The sequence below is a fragment of the Solenopsis invicta genome, chromosome 6, assembly GCF_016802725.1.
Source record: "Solenopsis invicta isolate M01_SB chromosome 6, UNIL_Sinv_3.0, whole genome shotgun sequence".
NCBI lineage: Eukaryota > Metazoa > Arthropoda > Insecta > Hymenoptera > Formicidae > Solenopsis > Solenopsis invicta.
The window spans coordinates 24,293,254-24,313,359 of record NC_052669.1 but is presented as its reverse complement, the minus strand read 5'-3'; the positions used below and the strand labels follow the sequence as shown (position 1 = coordinate 24,313,359).

At 36.1% G+C, this 20,106-nt stretch overlaps 2 protein-coding genes across 13 annotated transcripts in view; both read left to right on the top strand.

Moving 5' to 3' along the window:
- LOC105200529 overlaps nt 1-9,713 on the top strand; it is a 48,820-nt gene extending 39,107 nt beyond the window's left edge. For 7 of the 12 annotated variants that reach the window (XM_039450999.1, XM_026134361.2, XM_026134359.2 and 4 more), the window contains 3 exons: nt 464-849; nt 1,081-1,302; nt 1,730-1,908. In XM_039450999.1, coding sequence (XP_039306933.1) covers nt 464-849; nt 1,081-1,302; nt 1,730-1,908 — 787 coding nt within the window. Of the gene's footprint in view, nt 1-463; nt 850-1,080; nt 1,303-1,729 lie in introns of all 12 variants that reach the window. The other 5 variants (XM_026134365.2, XM_026134363.2, XM_039451000.1 and 2 more) reach the window with 2 other exon arrangements.
- Nucleotides 9,714-10,901: 1,188 nt separating this feature from the next.
- On the top strand, nt 10,902-19,781 carry LOC105200530 (NPC intracellular cholesterol transporter 1 homolog 1b). Its single transcript, XM_011168144.3, has 23 exons — nt 10,902-12,130; nt 12,261-12,472; nt 12,727-12,857; nt 12,929-13,064; nt 13,164-13,365; nt 13,487-13,582; nt 13,712-13,929; nt 14,175-14,273; nt 14,358-14,560; nt 14,800-15,000; nt 15,108-15,312; nt 15,392-15,508; nt 15,824-16,004; nt 16,119-16,246; nt 16,522-16,776; nt 17,025-17,188; nt 17,430-17,545; nt 17,681-17,823; nt 18,059-18,255; nt 18,409-18,640; nt 18,941-19,054; nt 19,177-19,339; nt 19,415-19,781. The coding sequence occupies exons 1-23, from the start codon at nt 11,914-11,916 to the stop codon at nt 19,423-19,425; spliced, it is 3,741 nt and encodes a 1,246-aa protein (XP_011166446.1). The 5' UTR covers nt 10,902-11,913; the 3' UTR covers nt 19,426-19,781.
- The last annotated feature ends 325 nt before the right edge of the window (nt 19,782-20,106 follow it).

The following is a 20,106-nucleotide window of genomic DNA, read 5'->3' as shown; positions in this document are numbered from 1 at the left end:
TTGACCTGTATTCGTGGCAATTAATTGCCGCGATTGCACTTGACTGCAATCAATTATGCTACCAACATAGTTATATTGCTGTTATTAATCAAATGCGAAGATTAACAAGAGATATTGTCAGATTGAAAATAAATTGCAGCTAAATTAAATAAATTAAATGTTTCGTTTAACCAGTTTAATCATGTCCTAATTAAATTTTCATTTTGCAATTCAATTCTATGCTTTTACATTTTTCATAAAAGAAAAATTTACATATGCATAAAGTGCTTTCCTCTTTTTAAAAATATTTGCCACCGACAACGATCATACACAAATCTGTAATACATTTATATATTCTGGGTTGAGACTGTTCGTTTATTTTTTAATATCATTTTTGTATTGATAAATAATAAAAAAATAATTAAATAATTAAACGAGTAAGGTGCTCTCTCTATCTCACATTACCTCAAATTTCTGCTTACAGTACGACGGAGTTCCGTAACGCGTTCCTGAAGACGATCCGACAGATCATTCGTGAGTCTGTGAGAAACATGAGCATACCCTCGACGAAGCAGAATCTAAGTCAGGCACCGATGTCGATGGCGCCGCGAATGTCGACTGGCCATGTAGAAAAGTTCAACAAGCAGCAGGCCGCCCAGGGCCAGACGCAGAACGGAAACGGCGCGACGGGCACGCTCTCGAAGAAGGCGATGAAGCAGCAGCTGCTATCCAGTTCGCACAAGCGCAAGTATAGCCATTCGAAGCAGCCGGTGGAGCACGAGAGTTCGGAGGATAAGGATCAGGAGGACGCGCCGGTTCCCCAGCAGCAAACATTCCGCTCCAGGAGCAAGACCATAAGTGATACTTCCTGTAAGTATGACGTAGCTCCCGCTTACAAGAATAATCTTAATTTTGAACTAAATTTGCCTTTACACGTAAATTAGATTTATTTTATAATTTGTTAGATAGTTATATTGTGTTAATTAATTACTTAGATTTGTATTATAATTAATTAAAAAATTGTTAAAGTTTATGAGATAATAAAGCGCAAAACGATACAATGGCAAATTGTTCAATGCGCTATTATCTTGTTGGCTTTAGGCGAAGTGAAGGTTGAGATGGATTCGGGTACAAAGTCGGAAGGTGAGGAAGATTCGCAAGTTTTTTTAGGCGAGAAGAAGACGAATCTCGGCCGCACACCTAATCATTTGACGCTAAGCACCACGTCGACCATTTCGGCGGGGAGTACTGGCAGCCAGGCTAGATTGATCCAGTCTTCCCATCAGCCTGAGAACTATATACCTATTACCGTCAAGGAACTTGGTGAGTGCCGTCGACTTTTTCGTATCTGCTGAAACTTATATTAACGCTATTTAATTAATAAATGATAATTTATTGAAAATTAAAAAATAATAATTTAACAACTAAATAAATTATAAATAAAATTATAACAATTAATTAATAATTAAATAAATAATAACAAATTAAAATCGCTTTCAATCTTTTATTAACAATAGTAGTATTTAATTAATACATTTATTAGTCTCTCAAATTTTGTTTGAATTAATATTGATAGAGATGGAAATTTCCCATTTAACAAAATCCAGTAGAGTTTTCGATAAAATTTTTATTTGCTTTGCGTTAATTATTTTTAACTAAAAAGTAGTAAGACACATTTGTACAAAAATAAAAATTATATATTATATATTTTTAAAGAGAGAACTTTAATAATTTTCATGTATCGCGACAGGTTCGCCGATCTGGAAGCCACGGGAGCTACCCTCCCTGGGGGAGGCTACCACGTTGCCACGCAAGGGTAAGTCGGCCGGCGAGTTCGCGGATATGAGCTCGAGCCACAGCGCCTCCCGAAAGTCTCTGGTAGAAATCAACAATTGTGCTCAACAACCTAACTTTAATAATCACGTTTAAGTTGAATAATATCGAGGCTGACTCGCTAACGAGGTAATATACCGTTAAGTTGCGCCACCGCCATTAAACGCGACCGACATCACCACCACCACCACCACCACCACCACCACTACTACCATTATCACCATCACCGATATCACCTATCATCACCACGACCGAGCGTTAATACACAGAGATAATTATCCGATTATTGCGATTATTACGATAGCGATATACGCGAGGGACATGCATCCGCCGCCCACGTGGAAATTCGCGAAGATTGCGCTTTCTCCCTCCGCTCTCTTCCTCATTTTCGTCTTCCAGTCGGAAATCCGTGTGTGCTTGCGTGCGTGCATGCGTGCGACGCAGTCGACTGCACCATTTTTAAGGGAGCAAGCGAGATGCTCGATCGGGCTTTCCTCCGCCTCTGGAGAATCTGATTGGACCCGAGTATCCTTTCCTTCTTCGTCGCGTCTTTTGGCGGTCGACGTACTCAAATAGTTAAAAAAGTAAAAAAAAATCAACGTAATTTTAAAGTTAAAATAATGTGTCATTAAATTAAGATAAGAATATGCCAGACTTGTGGTGAATAGTTTTGATTTTGACAATCGTAACGCGGACGATACCGAAGTCGTAGAAGGTCGAGGCGATGCCGAGCAGATCGCTGGCTCTGAAAACGAACGATCCAATGGCAAATAATAAATCGTTAACGAATAACCGATCTAGTCCCTCGCGATCGAGCGTCGATCGCGAAGTACTGGGTTCGAAATAATGAAACTGAATTCCAAGACGCTCATTCTACTTAGTGAATAATTTAAGTTCGCTCTCTACACACGTATTAGCTTCGGTTTCTCCGTTTTTAATGCTAATACATGTTATAGAGAACTGCGGCTGTAACATTCAGCTTTAAACATCTTAATAAGGAATCCCTAAAACTATGCGTTTGACGTTAGACGAAGCACGAAGTTTTTTGGTACCCGTTTTCATACTCACGACAATTTATTTATAAATATGAAAAAATAATTTATTTCTTTCATATTGGCCGAGAATTTTGGTATATGAAGTAAAGTATGCTTTCCATTCTGCAACTTCCTGTACATACGGAAAGGGGAGAAACCCTAAGGCGAGATTAACTAATCGAGATTGTTAGCGCAACGTGCCTGAGAGATCTGGGAACGATGGGTCAAAAGTCGTCGCTTCTCGAATATGCATCTCCATTTGACATCATTCACTGGCGTAATCGCGACATGGCCAGTTTTACGAGACGCGATCAGATCGTCGCCCCTTCGAGAGTCGCGAATGATCGAGGCCACCGTCCCTCGATCCTGTCGATCCCATTTCCGCGTGGACGGCGGCGCGGACGATCCGGAGAGATAATCGATGTGTATATAATGTAATAATGATATTTATCGTTGTAATAATGATATTTATCATACCACACGGCTGCGTTCCTACACTGCCGGCGCTGAAACTCTATAATGCATGTGTCACGTATGCTATAAATTTTCAGCGCCGGCAATGAACTTTTGGAACATACGCACGTGGCGTATGCTATAAATTTTCAGCGCTAACAAAGAATTTTAGAACATATAATCACCACGTCACTATGATTACGCGTTACGATCGCGATCGTGCGTTCGCGCGTAGGCGTGCGTGTTCGTTACGTTGTTTCCCCCATCGTTCCACCATGCTCCCACACACATACATACATACACATTCTCTCATTTTTTTATTATTGTATGAAACCGTCGTGATGCGCGTCACGTCGGATGACACAAGGACAGCGAGAGAGAGAGAGACTTGTAAGACCCGCGTTAAAAAAAAAAAAGAAGAAGAAAGAAGAAGTGAGGAAGAAGAAACGAGAGCTCGAAGAAGCGATTCACGCGCATAGCGAGTAAGTCTTTAGCGGTTAACGAAAAATCAATTAAGATATGTCGTGTATATATACATATATATATACATGTATATATACACACACACAGAAAATATATGTATACATATTATACATACGGAATATTATGTGAGAGAGAAAGGGTAGATTTGTGAATTGCATTGTAACGTCGTCCACGGTCCCCTCCCCCCAAAAACAGAAATAAAAAAAAAACGTTCCGCCGCGTGTTAACCTGTTTTCAGGGTCGAGCATCCTCGCCAATATAGCAGACTTTATTTTTAACGTTACTTAAGATACAAAAGAGAGGGATTGAGTGAGAGAATCTATGTGTATCTGTATGTGTATGAGAGAGTGAAAGAAAGAGAGAAAGAAATCCTATTTGAACGAGAGAGAATGAGAGCGATGGTTAGAGTGCTCGAGACCGAAGCTGCGAGGTAAGATGCGCCGGCGTAACGATGAGTTGCACTACTTGAGAGAGGTCCGTGATTAGCGTGCAGGGAGGATGAATGAAAGAGAAAGAGAGAAAGAGAGAAGAGGCGCACACTCGTACTTTAAAACGTACATATTGAATTTTAGGGACGGCGAACGGTATCGGCACCGGAACCTTTTACGATAATCCGCGACACATATACCGCGTTGTTAATGGGTATTACGATAAATTAAGAATGGTATCGAGGGATTAATACGTGTAAATTAGACGACAGAAAGTATCCACATAGACGTATACCTACAACCAAAAAAAATATGTATAAATAAAAAATATATATATACACACACACACACAGAGGTACACACATACACACACGCTCACACGCATACACACACACACACACACACACACATAAACGCAAGTGCGAGGGTGGTGCGAGGGTTGGGATTGCCCCTAAAAGAGGACGTCTTCTCGAAACGTTTTATGAAGATTATTCTAATGGAATGTTTTCTACAAATCTCTCAAGATATCTCGGGAATATTCCGAGAGTGTCCCGAGAGACTCCCGTGGAAACATTCTTTAGGGAATATATCATATTTCTGGGAAATATTATTTCCTCAAGGGTGAGAGCACTCGAGAGATATTCCCCGTAAAGGGAAGATCACGTCTTGTCACCTCGCATCATCACGCGCAACCCGTACGCGTGCTCTCGATGGGATGCGGATGTCGCGCGCAACGAAACGTGATCGATCAGCCTTGTCGGACGCGAAGGGAGACGTTCGCGAATCCGCGCGAAGACCGCGTTTCCTGAGCAGGACAATAAAGGGATGGGATCGCACGAAACGACTTGGGGCGGCGTCACGTCGACGCGCGTCTGGTTCCTCCGTTCCGCAGGAAGTCTCCGACCTTTGGTATCGTTCTTTTACCCTACGATTCTTATGGTTCCAGCTGCGAGGAATGAGCGTTGATGACACAACACCGTAAAAGCCGACGTAGCGGAATCCGGAGAATCATATATTACGAGCTTAGACCTTCCTCGGCGGCAGCCCGACCGTTAGCGCGACGACGCCTCCAGGTCGCGTGGATCTTGCTGAAATTGGGTGTCAATATATCGGTGCCGATTGCGCGCCGGTACGGTATCGCTTGCGATAATCAACGAAATACATTCTGCAGCGATAATTTAGCGGGGATCAATCGGCGTTACCGTATAGGGGTGTATTCGGAATTATCGTTCGTAGATCGTTAACGTCTTCGTTCGGCGCTCCGAGTCGACGATCGTCTTCCGGTCGTGGACGGGTAATGGATTTAATTGCCGATTAATGGGGTTTGATATAGTCATATCGAGTACTGATACACGACGCATAACGCACACATTCGACGCGCTTTCCGTCACGATTTTCGTGCTTGAAGCGAAGCGTATAATATTTTATAACATTGTAATATTACGATATTACAAAGTTATAATAATGTAATATTATAAAACGTTATATATGTAATATAAGTTTATACCAGATATATAAACGAGAGGAGTCGTGTCGTCGCTGTTGCGCGCAACATCTGAAAAGAAAGAAGAAAGAGATCTCCCCCTAGTAATTTGAAATCGCTATGAATCTGACAAGGCGATAGAACTTTCCGCGTTAATGCTTTTTGCAAAAGACGATTGCGTCGCTGCGAAAGAAAAAAAAAAATCGTGTTAATACGTATTTGCGAAACCGCGTCAATTATTAGTATATCTCCGAGAAGTGTAATTATACGAGTACTAATTATACCGGCCGGAATACTATTGTACAGTGTGCATAGGAATGGCGAAGAGACGGGAACGGGTGACGCGTTTGATCCTTTCCTTTTCCTTCGGCCGCGCGGGAAATTTTATCCGTGACATCTGTAACGAATGTTTTATCGAACGCTGTAATATTGCTTCCATCTCGAGCGCGTTACCACGCATCTGACGTGCGTGCTTTAACACGGATCTCTTACGATTTTACGAACCACCGCGGATACCTCTGCGACACGTATCGTGCTTTTGCGAAATTGCGTTAAAGTGCGGTAAAATACATCGGCTTGACTACCACGCTCATAGTTTTATAAAAATTTTGTTGCTCTTGCGTTTCACATTGCAATTATTGAATCTACAATATTTTTTTTTTATCGTGCGTCTATCTTTGTTATCTCAAACACAAGTAGTAACATTTTTAATAGAAATAATATTAAATTAATATAATTTTTTAATAGGATTTGTTAAATTTATACTTTCAAGGGTATTCCGTACTGTACACTTTGCTTATATTCCGCAAGTAATTTTGAAGTTATCAGTGAAGAACAGAAGAATCTGTTATTGAGAGAAGAAGGCAGTCAAGAATGTAGGAATCGACGTTCGTTTTGCAAATTCTTTCATTCAATCTTTTGTGCTGAAAAATCGATCGACCGTTTGCCAGATTTATCTTGAAGCACGTGCGACAAGACAACCATGAATGACAAGAGCTCTTTCTTTTTTCTTCCGCTTGAAATCCGAGTTACGCACGTATCCTGCCATCCTACGCAAAAGGAGTCTCTGGAAAGGCAGAAATGTCAGCGAGAATTGAACTGTAAAATCGCGACACACTCTAGGACGTAAATTTACCTCGGCGAAGATATCCCTTCGGTGAAACGCCTCTCCTCGAAGAAGAACACGCCGGAATCTTCAGTCCTCCGTTCATCGGGGGGACACGTGTCGTAAAAGCGCGACGAACGTGGTGCCAAAATTGTCGTATAGCAATAATTAGTAGGATTAATATCAGACTCACTCATAAATAAAGTGTTCAAGCGCGGGAGTTCGTCGAAAAGTGAAATCTCGTTCGTCGGGGTCTTATCGCTGGACTTATCGCGACTGGGAATCGCGACACCGATAACTTTGGCAATTAATACTGTTTGGCAATTATAGGACTGCTGATCTTCCGCTGACTTAAGAATTATGCCCGACACCGTAGAAGGCACGTGGAAAATTTCGGGAGTTACCGCGGGAGGATTTTGGGTATTTCCTAACGCGCGTTTTAACGCGCGTATAAACGAGAATAAAATAAGAATTTACGTAGAAACTTCACGCATCTCAAAAGAAAGTATAAATAACATTATTATCTCGAATGACTCGAGCAATTTGACATCGTGATTTTGCACTTTGATTTTCCTGAATGATTATTTGCAATAAGCGATGAGTTCGTTAATTGTATCGTAACTTTTCCGAAATGTAAAGTTGTCAATAATTTTCACTCGGACGGACGAATCGCCGTTTGAAAAGATGAATTAAAGTTAAATTTTACCTCAGGACGATCTCTTTCTTGTATTTAATGCAAGAAACTAGCCTGTGCTTCGTATAATTTAGTCATAAGAAAAAAAAATTGAGATATTCTTAGTAATTTCGACTTTAATCTAATTGTCTTGGAAACTCGTTGACGTAGTGCGTTAACGAAGAGGATGGCAGGAACGAACAGATACACGCCACGTAGACACAATTCACGTGCTATCGCGCGGGACACGTATACACGAAACAGTCACACGAAGTATATCTAATAAGGCATCGGTTAAGATCTGACAGCGAAAAAAAAAAAAATAAGATACCTACTTACTAATTACTATAGGCGAGAACACACACGTGCAGATTTAAGGAAGAAAATTTACGGAGGACCTTCTGTTGCTCGAGAATTATTGCATTGTCTACTATATATAAATTTTATTGTATAAATTCTGTCGAAGAGTGGCGCGCCTCCGAGCGAGAGTCGATGTTTCTTTTTCTCCTCGACCCCCGTGTCCTTCCTGCCGGAGGATCTACGAGGACATTCGGGAGAGAAGTGCTGAGGAAAGTGCGTGATGCCATCGAGAAGTCGCTTCCACGTGGATAACGGCGAATTATATATTTAAGTTACTGTCTATCGCAATATTGAATGGCACCGTTTTTCGTAGACCACGGTTTATGATCTATAAAGAGTTTCGGTTTAGAGGAGGAGACAATCTTGGATGTCCATCGTAGATGGACTGCGATAAACGCGAAGTCGATTTATCTTTATCCCGCAACATGAGAGTTATATCTTCGATAAATATAAAGTCCAGTTTTCGCAGCTGTATAAACAATTCAGTAAACATGATTGTCTCTTGAGTATTTGAAGTACGTAAACGCTCTTTCTTCGTGTCTATAACACACGTATAGATGAAAAGCGTCTCATCGTCGCCCACCTTATCGTGTCCTCTACCCGTAGTTAATCGAGCTTAAAGATAGTAGACGTCGCATCTTTATCTTTTCACTGAAGAAATCTTGAGACGAATTTAAAAACGTGATATCAAAGGTTAAGGTTCATTCAATCGCACAGCTGTTTTTAAAAATACGTTTTGTATAATCTCCAGACATTCTTTGTTTCGCATTTACGTTTGCAGAAATCGTGGAAGCTCCACGTGCAAATATTAATAATAACGTAAGATAAGAAAAAAGAGAGGAACGAAACGCACAGACATATTATAATTTGCTAATACTTAATAAAGTTTCCTTCTTGATTTCGAAAAATAATTTGCAAAGAGGGTTGAACCGCCATCCGATTGCTCGCGATACCCAATGGATCCAGCCCTATGTTTACGCACTTTTCTCGGCGTCGAGTCAGGTCGGAGAAAACAAAAATCGAACAGGGTCGAGACACTCTAGCTCGGAGACGTATCCCAATAGTTGGCCTAGTACCAAGTTTCATATTTTTCGCCCCCTCCCCTGGGTACGCAGTGGATCGTCGAACGATTGATCATTGTCTATTGTATGATTATTGACATTCTTCCAGAAATTTTATTGATAGATATATATAAACTTTATCGCTACCGTTGAACATAGTAATATTTGGGGGTATATACGATTAGGGCGATACCTTCGGTATTTATTGAGGACACTGAGATTATTATATTGAGAGAAAGAGACAGAGAGGGAGAAAAAAATAGGAGAGAATAAAGGGATGAGAGGGAGGTCTGAAAGAGAAATGCGGGATTGGTAGGATTATATATATAAATATATAAAATATATAAGAAAGAGAGAGAGAGAGAGAGAGAAGAGAGAGGACGTTATGGGCCCAGTTGTGGGAAAGAACGGGGGCGGGTGATAACGAAACGAAAACGAGATAGCGTGTAAAACGATGTAATGAGTCTTTCCAGAGGAAACGAAAGAAGTAGGACGGAAATATATACGGAGATGAGTCTCCTCCTTGCGTTGAATGTAAAACGTGCTTGGGTGGCGAGAACCAAGAATGAAATTAAATGTTGCGGCGTATGCGAGCGGAAATATATATGGTACGCGCAAGAGAGAGAGAGAGAGAGTATAAAAAGAACCCTTTACGTTTTCTCAACTCGTTACGTAAACGGTACGTTTAGCAATGGAATATATTATGATTACGATGATTGCTATATTTGTTGTTATTGTTCCTCGGTTGTATGCGGAGACGTTTAAGAGTGATCCATTTGTACAATCATTGAGTCATTAAAATATGATTATTCATTATGGAAGCCCGCGCGTCTCGTTTTTCAATTCCCCTTTCGTTCCTGCCCGTCAGCAATAAGCATCGTGAATTCATTTTACTTTGAAATTTTCCAGTATATACTTTGTATTTTCTATCGTATCGCACGAAATTATTGCGTAATGATTAGATGATAATATAATTAACTATTAATTTACCAGAACTTTATTTATGTTGGCATAAATTTTTTATTTAGTTATTACCATAACCCAATTCAGTTTGTTAAATAATAAACCAGTCACGTATCTTTCGAATATTCGTTAAGAAACGAGATCTTATAATTGTTAAATGTTGAACAATATCAATTTTTAAAGTTAAGACAAAAATGAAGTATTACGATAAGATCATGTCTGAGAATGGCATTATTTTACTTGTTAAAATAAGCGTCATGCAACACGTGCGATATAAAAAATTTTATCACTTTGTTTCATAAGATACAAGATACCGATAACTCACAGGTGTGCGATAATCCCGGATCACGTAAAGTGATTAATAAATATCAAAGAAAAGTAAACTAAAAATATAGTTAAACCCAAATATTCTCTGATTTTTTTACATACATGGATTAGTTATTAAACTTGTTGAATTTAATTTATTTCAGAAATTTATTAATCAGAAAGAATTTATTGAAATATTCATGTGTGTACTGTCACTTTGACTAACAATCAGAGTTGGGCATTGCTCAATTAATTTATTTATTAACTCAAATAATTTACTAAAAATTTTAAAAAATATCATAATTAATGTAATCAATTAACAAAATTAATTGATTGTGAAACAATTTTGTATAATTACTCGATAAAGTTTTCAGTTAACTAAAGTAACCGAAAAAAAATTAATAATAAGCATAATTACGATTTATTTGTTCGATTATTGAAATAAATCAAACACCGATTTTTGAAAAATAATTGTAAATTATTAATATTTAACCATTTTTAAATTTATGTTTAAAATTAAAAAAAAACTTAAAAATGTGCTCGTCAAGATATTCAAATCGATAATAATTGATAAACGATTTTATTATATGAATCAAAAATATTTATTTATAAATCAATTTAATGAATAAATTAATAACTGAAAATAACTTTAATAATTGTGATTATATTTTTAATTAGCAGTAGTTAATTATTTTTAGTCAATTGATTAAATTAATTACAATTACAATTTATTTTAATCAAGTTATTTCATTAATAGAAAATTTCATTGATTAATACTTGAGATTTATTTCAAGGTGATTAAAAAATTTTTTTGCTTATTATAATCATCAATAATAAAATTTTTATTCGTAATTATTTATTTTTAAATGGACTAACTTTTACTTAACACTGCTGAGAATACAGGTGGCCATAAGACCATCGTTGCAATAGCGACGAAATTTATTTACTCCTATTATAATTCCTATTTTATTTAACTTTACAATAAAACAAAAAGAAGAGAATAATATCATTTTTGAGCATTTACCGATGAGTTTTCTCAATACTATTTTATCTCTATTTCAGTTTTTCAATTCTGATTGAATAACTGAAAAGATTTCAACCTCTCGCATCGGACATGCCGCATTGATAAGGAAACTCTTCGTATTCTACTGCGATAAGCTACCAGGGCATTAAACGCAATGATAAATGAGATTTGATATGATGATGATACGCCGGTTATTCGAAACAGGTGTTCATTCGAGTTGGGAAAGGGAATAATGTCAAATGAATATCTAAATAGCTCGAGACTCGTTCATGTATCCGAAAATTCGACGAGCCACAAATAAATCCGCGAGGTGAGATAAAACAAGAAGGATCTGCGAATCAAAGTAAACGAAATCGCTCAGTAGTTCAGTGACCATTATAAAATTACACGGCATGGATTACAGTGAGGATTACATTCGACAAAGGAGAACCGAGCGTTAAAATAAATAATGTACGACCGAGAACTTAACGCGCGGAAAGATTTAGTGTTGTGGGGAAATGCGAACGAGACGTGAAAATTAGTTTTAGGAAGTGTATTGTTGAAGAGTGGTATACTTATCACATTAGTCTCACTCGCGATTGACTTGTCTATAATAATATCAGTTTGGACTCAAAGCTGCAAGTCCAATTCTCACCGCTGCACGCCGTTGCAAGACATCGCTCGCGATTGAGACACGGACTCAAGCGATTTCCTTCTATTAGAGTTCTTCGAGTTACACCCGCGCAAATATGACGCGACCGGGGATGTTCGGTCTTCTTCTCGCACTGTGTTGCGCCCTGATCTCAGCGGATGAACAATATTATTGCTCGTGGTACGGAGAATGCGGAATGGGAAGTTTATTCCCGCGAACTTGCGTGGCAAAGAACATCACCGCCCAGCCGATCAATGACACGGCGGCCGAAGCTATTCTACGGAAGAAATGTCCGCAGTTTTTCGAGAACAATGGTTTGTATATTGAAGTGTATTTTTTGCGATACTCGTTTCCGATCGCACGACCGACTGAAAGACGAAGGTGTCAGCTTCTGCGGATAATTATGCATGTTCATATAATTGAAACATCTTTGACGTTCTGCAGAATCGCCAATAACATGCTGCAATGCCAATCAGATTGTCACGATGGAGGCGAGCATAGCTATGGCAGAAAATATTTTCGGCAGGTGTCCGACTTGCTTGAGAAATATGCTTCGATTGATCTGCGATATCACTTGCAGTCCCGAGCAAGGTCGATTCGTGAGGGTGACCAACAGTTCTGAAGATGATGGCCTTGAGTTTGTCGTTGAATCTCAGGTGATCCCCCGAAAGTATACGAATATATATTTTAGTTCTTACACAAATTGTCTGATCTCCTGAAAGAAAGAAATCCAAGCGTATAAAGTTGATATGCGGGTAGAAAAAAATAGATAAACAACTGTAAAAGTTAAATTAATAATAATATAAAAAATCGTATATCAATACGTTAAATAAAGCAAGATGATTTGTGATAGTAGAATTAAAATTAATTTGCTGTGAAAAAAATTTCAATGCTGCTGACCGTACTTTAGGTTCATGTCACGGAACTATTCATAAATGGAACTTTTGAGTCTTGTAAAAATGTTATTAATCCTACGAGCGGAGGTTTTGGCATGGACATAGCTTGTGGACCGCACGGAGCTACTAGGTGCACTCCAAAATTGTAAGTGAGCGAAGTACGTGCGCTCGTAGAATAGAACGATAACCATTACATATAGCATACAATTTTTAAAGGTGGTACGACTTCATGGGCAATATCGAATTGAATCCTTACATACCCTTCCAGATGACATATATTTATGATTCAGCTGAAGAATGGGGCGACGAGCCATGGAATGCTACGACCAAAAATTGCAACGAGGCTTACGATGTAAGTGCGCGAGGAATAAACGCTTCTCATGTCTCATGTAAAAAAAAACTTATTTGTTTGTCTTGAATTTAACATTTTTTTTATTTGTGGTTTTGCCAGAAATCATCTATGGCTTGCAGCTGCGTCGACTGTCCCGCCGCATGTCCTCCTGATAAGAAATTCGAGATTGAATCAAAAGATCGGTTCATGATCGGTAAATTCAATGGCTACGGAGTCATAGTGGCTATAATTGTCATTTTTATCACAATTATAGCAGGTTGCATCACATTTGTAATAACTTTACTCAAGAAGTGTAAGAAAGGTATAAACAACAGGAAAATCGATCTTTAATTAATAATACTGGACTATTTTAAAATTGTTCTATTTAATATTATTAATATTTAAAATTGTTCATGTTTTCTTCTGAAATGTTTCTATGTTAGGACGTTCTTGGAAGACGTCAATGAAAAAGGCAGACGGAAACTGTAGCCGAAGTTATAAAAAGATTTTCGAAACAGCCTTTGCTGGATGGGGAGCAGGTAATTCTATAATAATTTACTGTCTCTTTGATATTATTAAAAAATTATTTCTTTATCATTACATAACGCACGAGAAGACAAATTTTTAATTACGAGTAATAAATGTTAATGATTTTCGATATTCAATAGCGTTCGCCAAGTATCCCATTATTTCTCTGTTCACGATTTCATACATCGTTGTTGGTCTGAGTTACGGAATCAACTATCTTTTGGTAACAGTAAATCCAATTGAAATATGGGCAGCGCCGAGTAGTAGATCAAGATTAGAAAAAGATTATTTCGATAGTCGATTTCAGCCATTTTATAGAACTGAACAAATCTATATCAAATCCGTTAATATTGATAAGGTAAGAGCTATTACAGTAATTAATATCCAATTTTCTAATATTCTTGTAATACCCGAATAAAAACCATAATATTAAAGTCAATATTCCCTCTCAAATGTTAGATTTTTATTGTAATATATTTCTTAATATTTAATAAAAATATTAAGAGATTTATTTTCATGTATCAAAATATTCTGTTTTTTTATATATTTCTAAAATATAATAAACGATTTTTGTATGATGAAAAGTGCTTCAATTTATGATAGGTACAACATAATTCTTCGATTGGAGATATGGAATTTGGTCCGGTTTTTAACGAAACGTTCTTGCTAGCTGTGTACGACCTGCAACAGCAAATTCTTCAAGTATGTTGACACACAGTTAAGGAACTTTATTATTCATTGTACGAGATATAATAAGAATTCGACTAATATTTCTAACGTTCACAGTTAGGCCAAGAAACCGACGAAGGACTGGAAAAGATCTGCTATGCCCCCGTACAAAGCGAATTTACCGGACCAGTTACTCTTGATCTCTGCACTGTGCAAAGTGTATGGGGATACTTCCAAAATGACATCGATAAGTTCAATAAGACAAATATTATCAAGGGCTATGAAACTAACTATCTGGATCACTTGTACGAATGTATGCAGTAAGTAAGAATCAGTCTCGCTCGCGTTTATTTCATAAATCATACAAAAATACTCAACAAAAATTTACGATGAATAATTTATTGTAATTTAGTTAAGGCAAAGCATATCCCAATTTGAAAAAGATATATGAACGTGTTTAATAAATTTATTTTTTTTTTCGAAATATCTGCCTAATGAAAATGATTTAAAAATTCCGCTTTGTTTAAAATCTTTCAACATTTAATAAATTCTCTTTCAGAAATTCTTTTAATCCAAACTGTCTGGCGCCGTACAAAGGACCCGTAATACCAGCCATAGCAATCGGAGGCTTTCTGAAAGAAAACGAGTATAAATATGATTCCTCAGATTATATTAAAGCAACAGGATTAGTTTTAACGTTTCTTGTGAAAAATTCGCTCAATGAGAAGGATCTTGAGCCGATCTATAAATGGGAACAACGGTAAGTAAAAGTCAAAAGAGAATAAAATCGAGTGATGCCGAAAATATAATTATCAATGCATCATGTAAATTAGATGTAATAAACCCACCGATTATTATAAATTTTAGCTTTCTCGACTTTATGGAAAAGTGGAACCAAGATGGTCGACCGATATTCATGGACGTCGCATGGACTACGGAAAAATCGATACAAGACGAACTGGATAGGACATCGAAAGCGGAAGTGATAACAGTGGTTATCAGTTACCTCGTCATGTTCGTTTATGTCGCTATTGCTCTCGGCAGAATCAAGGCTTCTGTTGTTGGTTGTCTCGTAAGTCTAATCATCACAATCGCGCAAAATTATAAGACACATTACGAATAGTGTTTCAATTATCAATTTTTCAATTTAGACCGAAAGCAAAGTCGTATTGAGCGTTGGTGGAATCATCATTGTTATAGCATCGGTCGCTTGTTCTCTCGGCATTTTCGGCTATAGTGGCGTACCAACTACTCTGCTCACAATCGAGGTATCGTGATTAATTCAAAGATTTACGTGATTTTTATTTAACATTTGAATTATTATGTGAAATCTCCTCTACACCTAATTTTTTTGCAATTAAAACAAATTACTATAATAAAATTTTAATGAAGGTGTAATATTGTAAAAAATTAAAATAAATTATTTTCTAATAAGTCTGAATAATGTAAAATTCTTATAAAAAATGATTGAAAAGTTAAATCCACGTTGATCTTGATCTATCAAATGCACTTTAAAACGTATTTAAAAGATTTTAGTTAACAGAAAAGAAAGCGGTAATTTAATGGTATAAATTGTTGTTCAGGTAATTCCTTTCCTGGTGCTAGCAGTAGGAGTCGATAATATTTTCATCTTGGTACAAAATCATCAAAGAAATCCTCGGCACGTTGATGAAACAATTCCAGAGCACATCGGTAGAATTCTTTCTGTAGTCGGACCCTCGATGCTGCTTACGAGCTGTTCTGAATGTTTATGTTTTCTCATCGGTATGTATGTAAAAATATCATATAAATCATTTATCATATAAATCACAAAAATAAAGTGAGAAGAGTGGACTTTTCTTCTGTTTGTAATTGTAACGTGAAAAATAAAAATTTCAGGAGCTTTTTCTGCAATGCCAGCGGTCAACACTTTCGCGATGTACGCCTCGCTATCGATTTTAATTAACTTCCTCCTTCAAATAACAGCCTTTGTGGCTTTATTGGCTCTTGATTCTCGGAGAGCTGAGGTAAATGTTACGAACAGTATTAAATGTTTGTAAAAATTTATATTGAAAAACTTTTATTAAAAATTTCGCCGTTCTATGTGAGGAAAATCGTATCTTCAGTAATTGATATACAGATACAAGTTAATATTATTTTAATTAATATATATTCATATTATTGTGATTATTTCAATTTTCTTAAAAATTTCAACATCCAATGACGATAAATATCTCAATTTGAATGATATTCTCAAAATTTGACCTATGCGATTTTTAAAGCGGATAACTAATATTTTTAGGATAATCGCCTGGATATTTTCTGCTGTATTTCTATTGAGAATAATTCAAATGTCGATGGATGCGATGGTATCGTTCGCCAAATTTTCGAGCGCTTTTACACACCGTTTCTAATGAGGACGCCAGTCAGAGTTTTTGTCATAGCGATCTTCGTCGCCGCTCTTGCTACTCACATCATAGTCTTACCGCAGATAGAGGTTGGACTGGACCAGAAGCTCTCGATGCCCGAAGACTCTTACGTTCTCAAATATTTCCAGGTAAGGAATAAGAAATTTAAATAATAAAACAAAAATGGTCTAATCTAAATAATCTAATAATTACGAAATTATTACAATTCAACGCGCAGTCAATTATTTATCACGCGTCACTTAAAAATCGAAGCAAGAAATCTTTTATTTTTTTATTAGAACTCAAGAGAAGACACATTTATTTTATTCACTGTTTATTTTTAGAATATTATATTATATAAGTTACATTACGGCTTTAGTGAATGTTATATTTTTAGTACATGGAAGATCTTTTATCGATGGGCCCACCCGTATACTTCGTGCTGACGGAAGGACTGAATTACAGCAAGAAGGAAGTACAAAATGTCATATGCGGCGGTCAAGGATGCAATGAAAATTCCTTGTACGCGCAAATATATACGGCTGCCAAACATCCCTCCAAGTTTGTATCTCTCATAGTTTTAGGAATATTGGAAAAATGTGTTGCAAATCATAAATAAAATTAAGAAAGTGCGACTAACACATTTCTTTTTCTACTTCGCACTTTTAAAATGCAAAATGTCAGTTTGCATTTCACTGTGTAAATTTTATGTTATATTACGTCACTAATTTGTCATTTGATATCATTTTTTCGAGGAAAATGTTATATATGCAGAAAGAATTTTACTTATTAATAATTTCAGGTCCTATTTATCTAAAGCAGCTTCATCCTGGATAGACGATTACATCGATTGGTCGGGAATTAGTAGTTGTTGCAAATATTTCGCGAACAACCAATCCTTTTGTCCGCATGATAACGGTATACATCAATACATGCCAATGCATCACGCAAAATTTATTAATTTTCGGAAGACATATTCTTTAAGTTCATACGCAATCTTTTTTTCTTATCAACTTAACAAGTTTAACTTAATAATAATAAAATAATTTATAGGAATTTGCAAAAAATGCGGAATTGTCGTTGACCAGACTACCTCCCGTCCAAACGAAACGAATTTCAGAAAATATATTCCTTATTTTGTGAACGATGTTCCAGACAAAGACTGCGCCAAAGCTGGCAGAGCCGCTTATTTCGACGTGAGTTTAATGTTATTAAAAACCATTGCGTTTTTATGAATTAAATGAAGAATTTTTATCGTGTTCCGTACAAAATAGGAATTCTTTTCAATTTTTAAAACGCAGCAGCAAAAAATAAAAATAAAATTACATTTTTATTTATTTTAATTATTAAATATTTAATTTAAATTTAAATTATTTAATTATATTAAATAAAAATTAGATTTATTTAAAATCTGAGAACTCTGTCGAACAGGCAATGAACTATTACATTGACGATTTCGGTATGAGTAACGTGTACGATTCGTACTTCATGGGTTATCATACGCCTTTAAAAAAATCATATGAGTGGTACGAAGCACTGCGAACTGCTAGAATAATATCGGAAAACATCACGAACACGATTAACGATGCTGGAGTGTCCAATAATAAAATCAAAGTATTTCCATATAGGTAAGATTAATAAGATTTGATTGCGATTAAAAAGAATTCCATATTTTTAAGAGACGTCTCATCTTGAAAATTAGTAAACTTGCAAAATAATTTTTATATTTTTTTGCCATTATATATTATTAATTATCGAATAAATTCTTCGTTGTGTTTCAGTGTATTCTACGTATTCTACGAACAGTATTTAACCATCTGGGAAGAAACTTTGTTGTCGATAGGTTTATCCCTTGTTGTGATCTTCGTGGTGACGCTATTTCTCACAGGATTATCATTATTTTCTGCAGTGATAGTCGTTATTACTGTCTTGATGATAATAATTGATTTAGCGGGGTTAATGTACTGGTGGAACATCAGTTTGAACGCGGTTTCTCTCGTAAATTTAGTCATGGTTCGTGTTAAACTACTTTTTAACATTTATTCATATTTTTTATCATTCTTTAATGAGACATCAGCTTTCATTAAATAATTATTTCTATCATTATAATTTAATAATATTATACATTAAGCATTTATCTCCATTATCAAATTACGATATAAAATTTTATCATTAATTTAATATTTTATACTCGTATGTATAAAATTATATCTTTGACCTTCTCTTATTATTATCATTTATATCTTTTAAATTCATTGTTAAATTATTATGTAATAAATTTATTATACTATTATAAAGCATGAATTTTTATAGGCGGCTGGCATCTCCGTAGAATTCTGCAGCCACATAGTGCACTCTTACATCATCTCTGTAGGGAATACGAGAATCAATAAAGCGTCAGAAGCTCTTTCCGCCATGGGAAGTTCTGTAAGTCTATTTAAGTATCGTAATCACAGGCAACATTCCTTATTTTTAATATTTTGAAGAAATTCCTTAAATTTCATGAACAAGCAAAATGTTAAAATTTGTTTTCTCATTTCATTTTGTAGGTATTCTCCGGGATCACTTTGACCAAATTTGTGGGAATCGTGGTGCTGGCATTCGCAAAGTCGCAGATATTCCGGGTTTTCTATTTCAGAATGTATTTGGGAATTGTTCTGTTCGGAGCGGCACACGGTCTAATATTCTTACCGGTGTTATTAAGCTTTATAGGTAAGTCATAACCGAGGCTGCTAATTTTACGCAATAAAGCGCGTAGAAGTACTAATACATTTTTAATAATTACAGGACCTGCATAAGAATACTTATTACTATGTAAGATCTATAAGAAAAGCCAATACAAAAGCGCACAGCGATAAGAAAGCCGTCCTATGATTTGTGCATTTGTTTAGAGATTACCAGTATGATAAGTTATTATTTTATTAGTATAACGTGACTTTATGAAATGTTGATTTCTGCGTTCGTGTATATTATTTGCATTAGATTGGATATACAATATTTTTTTAATTCAATCCATAATCAACTATTAATATAACGCGATCACCGTGTATATAATCATACGTATATTTAGCGTAAATCAAGACGAAATTTTATTGAAAATGTCTTTATCATATCGCGTATATTGTATGTCAACATAAATAATTTTCAACAACAATATCACCTTTCTTTCTTTCTTTTTTTAGTGTTAAGAACATGGGAAAATATATTTGTTATACATTTATCAGTAAACGAAGATAAGTGAAGGTAAGTCGAATTTATGAGTCACTCAAAGGTGATTGTGATATCAAAACTGATCAAAATCTTAAACGATATAACTTAATCATCAATCATCCATCAATCAAGCAATGGAATCGATAGAGCTAAATGGAATAGAATGTTTTCACTTTAAAACGCAACTCATTTTATTCTGTAATGTTAATAACAGCATCACAAGTGTTATGCATGATATATTTGCAATTATTTAATAAATTCTACAAAAC